Below are 5,341 nucleotides of genomic sequence, written 5' to 3' on the forward strand. Positions count from 1 at the left end.
TGTGTGTGTGTGTGTGTGAGAGAGAGAGAGAGAGAGAGAGAGAGAGAGATAGAGAGATAGATAGGGGTGTGTAACCATGGCCCATAGGGCGAAACCTGACTCAATTAATATCCCTAAAATCAGCTAAACCTGACTAAACTTTTCACCAGGATCTTGAATCAGGTGTGTGAAATATAGCCTTTTCTCCAGGAAAAAGGGTTGATTACGTCATAGCTTACCCTCCCCTCCGTTTAGGGCACACTCTCCGCCACACCGTTCTCCACACGGCCTCTCGCAAGGCCGGGCTCCCCCAGATATACAGTGCCGGGGTGACCAGCGAATTGAACCGCGCCATGATCGCAAAGAGATTCGTGCCTTGATTGTGAAACTTTACACCATGTCTGGTCAACTGCCTTACAATAATATTGACAAAGGATGGACACCATAACGCTAAGAAGCATATGACCACCAACACTATGATGCGCAGTGACTCTTTCTTATTGTCTCTCTCGGTGCTGGGCGCCTCTCGCCCCAGCTGGTTTCTGGCTATGATGTACAACTTGATAGTCATCAGCAATTTGGTTACAACTATTATCTGCAGAGTTATGATACCAAACGCGCTGACTTGCTTAGCTTTTGAGATGGGCATCATGTTTTGCAACGTTAGAGTTAAATACGTCTGTATCCAACAATACGCACAAGTGCCAATGACAAGGGATCGGGTGATAAAACGATTGTAAAAGAAAGGGTGGCACACGGCAAGGTATCGGTCAAACTGCATAAACAAAAATGTTAGCACATTCACCCCTAGAAATGAGGGCAAAATGTAATAGGTTCCATTCCTGGACGGGAAACCTTCTTGGACGTCAAACAGACCGAGATAGTAAACAGAGAACCCGGTCAGTGTGTCACTGATGCTCGTGTTCAACATGAATATGAACCGGTTCTGTGTTCGCAGAGACCTCGTGCTGAATATACCGACGACCACCGAGCCTGCGAGGAGAACGGCACTCGTGGCGAACAAGATGTGGAAAATAAAGATGACGAAATCCTCGGGACTGTCGAAGTCAACCGACAGAGGAACGGTTGCGTTGGAGAGCATCGTGACGCCCGGTCGGACAGAGAAAGTTGACTCTTCTTATAGCTGAATGCTCATCATCTCAAAGACGTAATACAAGCTCAGAGCCACTGGCGGACTCAAGGGGGGGGGGGCGCACCCCCCTGGTGCGCTAAAGTGCTCTTTTGAGTGGAGAAATTCGCGCTAAAGTGCCCTTTTGAGTGGAGAAATTGAGAGGACGTGCCCTATTGCCCTTCCAATGGTCTAAACTTGACCATGTGCCCCCATAGTTGAAAACGGCACACTAAAGTGCCCTTTTGAGTGGAGAAATTGAGAGGACGTGGCCTATTGGCTGCCCTTCCAATGGTCTAAACTTGACCATGTGCAGGGGTGCACATAACTTTTTGGGGCCAGTGCTCAGAGGAGCACCTAGGGATGCTGCTTGGTGCTCCCCGAGCTCGCGAGTCACGACCCGTCCCACAGGATGGATAAAAAAGGGATACATGGATATATTATTAGCAAAACGACATTTATTCATAAATAAAGATGAACGACCAAATTATTGTGTGCAAAACAAAAGAAACAAATGCAAAATCAAATGACTGCTCTTTAAGAATGAAAGTCTGTCCGACTCCTTTAAACACAATGAAATCAACTGACATCTCTTTAAGCACTAACTGAATGTCTGTTCTTTAAACACACTGAAATAAACTGACATCTCTTTAAGCACTAACTGAATGTCTGTTCTTTAAACACACTGATATAAACGGACATCTCTTTAAGCACTGCTCTGTTCTGTAAACACTGAAATCAACTTTAAAAAAAAAAAAAAAAAAAAAAAAGCTGTTGGTGCGCAAGAGCGCCTTCATGCGGCTGATCTGCCGCGCAGCATGCATTTTGGCGACGCATGCGCACTGGCGCACCAGTTATGTGCACCCCTGACCATGTGCCCCCATAGTTGAAAACGGTGCGCTTAAGTGCCCTTTTGAGTGGAGAAATTGAGAGGACGTGCCCTATTGGCTGCCCTTCCAATGGGAAAACATAGCAAGAAAATTAATAATAATTAATGCTTTTAATGCACTCTGCCTGGAAAAAGGACACCCTTTGTAATCCCCACTGCTACCTAACTAACACTACTTCACATTGTTAGCAGGCTCACAAAACAAGCTGTGGGTTGACTAGCGATGTGTCATTGATTTTCAACGTTTAGCTCACGCTTTTATTTTGAAGTTGCGAAAACGAAAACAGAAGACTATAATGTCATAATGTGCCTCTTGTTGTCTTTCAGAGAACAGAAATGCTAAACTGCCGACATGTTTGCTGTAATTATATGACTTGGCAGTAGGCAGTCATCACTCAACGGTTGTCTCATTCACAAAACAGCATGTTGCAATGATACTAAATACAGTGTTTCCTCCAGGATTTTTCAAAAAAAAAAATCGCGTGATGGGGTCCCATGTCGTGCAGTAGGTGCCCTTTTTTTCTTTTCGCCCCTGCCCTTCAAACAGCCTGAGTCCGCCACTGCTCAGAGCGAACCTCATGGGAGTTAGTGTGTTACGGATGGGTCGCGATAGTGTGGTGCCTCCCTCTGTAGTCTCACTAGTAGCTCATTTGCTTTGTGTGTGAAATAGGCCTACAAAAAACGGCACAGTCAAGGCAAGGCGTAGCTTTGCTGTAGAGAACGAAGTCTGACTCATTATTTAGTTGTTTCCCCATACCATAGGCTTGTAGATGGCACTCTGGCAATTGTTCGAGGCAATAATGTCAGCAATTGGCGGCTTAATGAATTTGGAAACTTAATTTATGAATTTAAAACCTTCAAGAGTGAAGAGTGACATCTAATGTCACTAATGTCTCTTGGCCTATAGTCTGTTCAACATAGTGTGAAACCCTGGAAGGAAAATCAACAATAAAAAACAAGATGCATGACATTAAAAGTAGGCTATAGTTGACATGTGATAACGTCTTTATTTTAACAATTTCACAGATGTGATATGAGGCTGTAAATCCTGGTCATATCCCTTTTTTCTCCAAACTGATAATAATGATAATATTCGTCTTGTTTGTCCCCAGATCTCTCCAGGCTTTTAAGGCACCTTTTAACACATTTCAACCTGACCATCCTTTTTGGACCTTGCAGTGAAGCCTCTGTTGACGTATTCTGCGGATGTAGTATGACACATTCACGGCTACCGCCTGTTACTGATCTGTGGGACAGTTGTTTTGAGGTTTCTCTTAATTATGGTGAGCATTCTTCGGTCATCCACTGTAGAAGTCATCCTTGGTCAATACCAGCCCATTCGCGATAGCTTCCCAGAGCTTTCTTTCTTTCTTTTCTTCTTTTTTAATAATTATTAATGTTAAACTGTACTTAGGCCTAACTATTTTTGGTAAGTCTAGGTTTTTGGCTATAGGGTTAGGGTTTCCTTGACTTTCATTTTCACCATCCATGTTGGTACACACCAATAGCAGACTCCAACGGTAAATGCAAAGCCTTGAATCAATACTATAGTCCAAGAGCATTAGCTCAAAATTGAGTCAAACCTGGAACAAATTTGTAACAAGCTAAATTTTTCAGGATATGTTCAGAATACCTTTAGGAATAACATACTAAAAGTCCCCGTGAATCCCCCTTGTGCTTTCTGAGATATTCAAGATGGCGTCCAAAATTGCCGCTATTTTGAGATTTTTCCATATCTCAGGTTAAAACATAATACAAATGCAATAAAAATGTTAAAATATATGTTTTCTCATACAAGGAATCCAAATTCACCATTGACACACTGCTGTCAAGTTAACCAAGATTACAAGGTCATTAATGTGACAATGACACAAAATTCACATAAGAAGCAGGCCAGCCCGGGCTGACCCGGGTCAGCCCTCTAGTGGAAAAGCCCCATTAGTGTACCCATTAAGCCCAGGCACCATTTAAGCCCATTTGTAACTTTGAAGTCATTTTTTAGAAAAAGAGGGGCCTGTCTAATGCTATTCATTATTTTGTCTAATCACACAATATCTTTATTGTTAGTTTGTATTTGCCACCAATCACATTTGTCAATATTGAATAAGGCTCGCTTACATCTGTAACAGTTTGATGTTTGATGAGTCTGTGAAACGTCGCGACGTTTGGATGCAATCTCACGTCAGATTTCGACGTTTGTCCATAAACGTCGAATTCTGACGTCTATGGCAAGCCGTTTTAACATGTATTAGCTACAATGGATATTCATTACTGATATCTGCAACATAATTTTGCCTAGTCAAAACTCAAATTCAAGATATCTTTAATTATATTTTGACTAATCGAAACTCACATTTGAGATATCTGTAATTATATTTTGACTAGTAAGATTCAAATGTATTTTGCCATTCAAGTGTATGGGGTTTGTCATTACAGATATCTACAATTCAGTTGTAGATATCAGCTATTCACATTGCCGATATCTGCAACTGAATTATGACTAGTTGAAATTACAGTTTCAGATATCTACGGTTTCATTCTGACTAGTCATAATTCCAGTTCAAGATGTCTTTAATTCCCATGAATTCAAGATATCTACATTGTCCTTTAAGATATCTTAAATTAAGTTGAAGATATCTTGAATGAAGTTGTAGATATCTCAAACTGGAATTAGGAATAGTCGTAATTTAATTGTAGATATCTATTATAAAGTTATAGATATCTTGAAATTCATTTTAATGATTGATATCTCAAATTGGTGATATCTTTGACTTTCATTCTGCCTAGTCGAAATGTTATTACAGATATCTTAAATTAGAGACTAGGCGAAATGACGTTTCAGATATGTCTGTTGTCGTCAGAAAACGCGGGAGCAGCTTCCTCAAGTGTGTCTGGAGACAACACATCTGCAATGCGCTGTAGATTTCTAGTACAAGCATCTAGTGAACGAATCTCACGTTCACCACAAATCCCTTGATGATATATTCTCTCCATTTCATGGCATTTTCGCGCTATCCTATCCACCACAGATACCGCTATTGCTTCTGCCAACACTCATCAAATGCTTTGCTGGTCCCGCCAATATCATGAGATACCTCGCATCATGAGCGTCGACTAGTCATGCAAATACAATTCGGACTAGTCATAATGACGTTTGAGATATCGGCAACTATTATTTTGACTAGTCAAAACTCAATTACAGATATCTGCAATGTCATTTAAGGATGTGTGACGAGTTGAGTGTCGTTTTCGGTGACATCACTGCTGATATCTGTAATTCAATTTCGACTAGTCAAAACTGAATTACAGATATCTCTAACTGTCGTTTTGACTAGTCAGAATGA

The 5,341-nt window shown here is 41.2% G+C and overlaps 1 protein-coding gene across 1 annotated transcript; it reads right to left on the reverse strand.

Annotated features, from left to right (window-relative positions):
• Positions 1-214: 214 nt before the first annotated feature.
• On the reverse strand, positions 215-1,081 carry LOC308157786 (G-protein coupled receptor 15-like; the record flags this gene model as incomplete). The annotated part of the gene is made up of 1 exon (XM_080531388.1): positions 215-1,081. One exon carries the CDS (start codon positions 1,079-1,081, stop codon positions 215-217), a length of 867 nt encoding a protein of 288 aa, XP_080387514.1.
• Positions 1,082-5,341: the final 4,260 nt, after the last annotated feature.

Source organism: Nansenia antarctica (genome assembly GCF_963989245.1).
Source record: "Nansenia antarctica genome assembly, chromosome: 5".
In the NCBI taxonomy this organism is placed as follows: Eukaryota; Metazoa; Chordata; class Actinopteri; order Argentiniformes; family Microstomatidae; genus Nansenia; species Nansenia antarctica.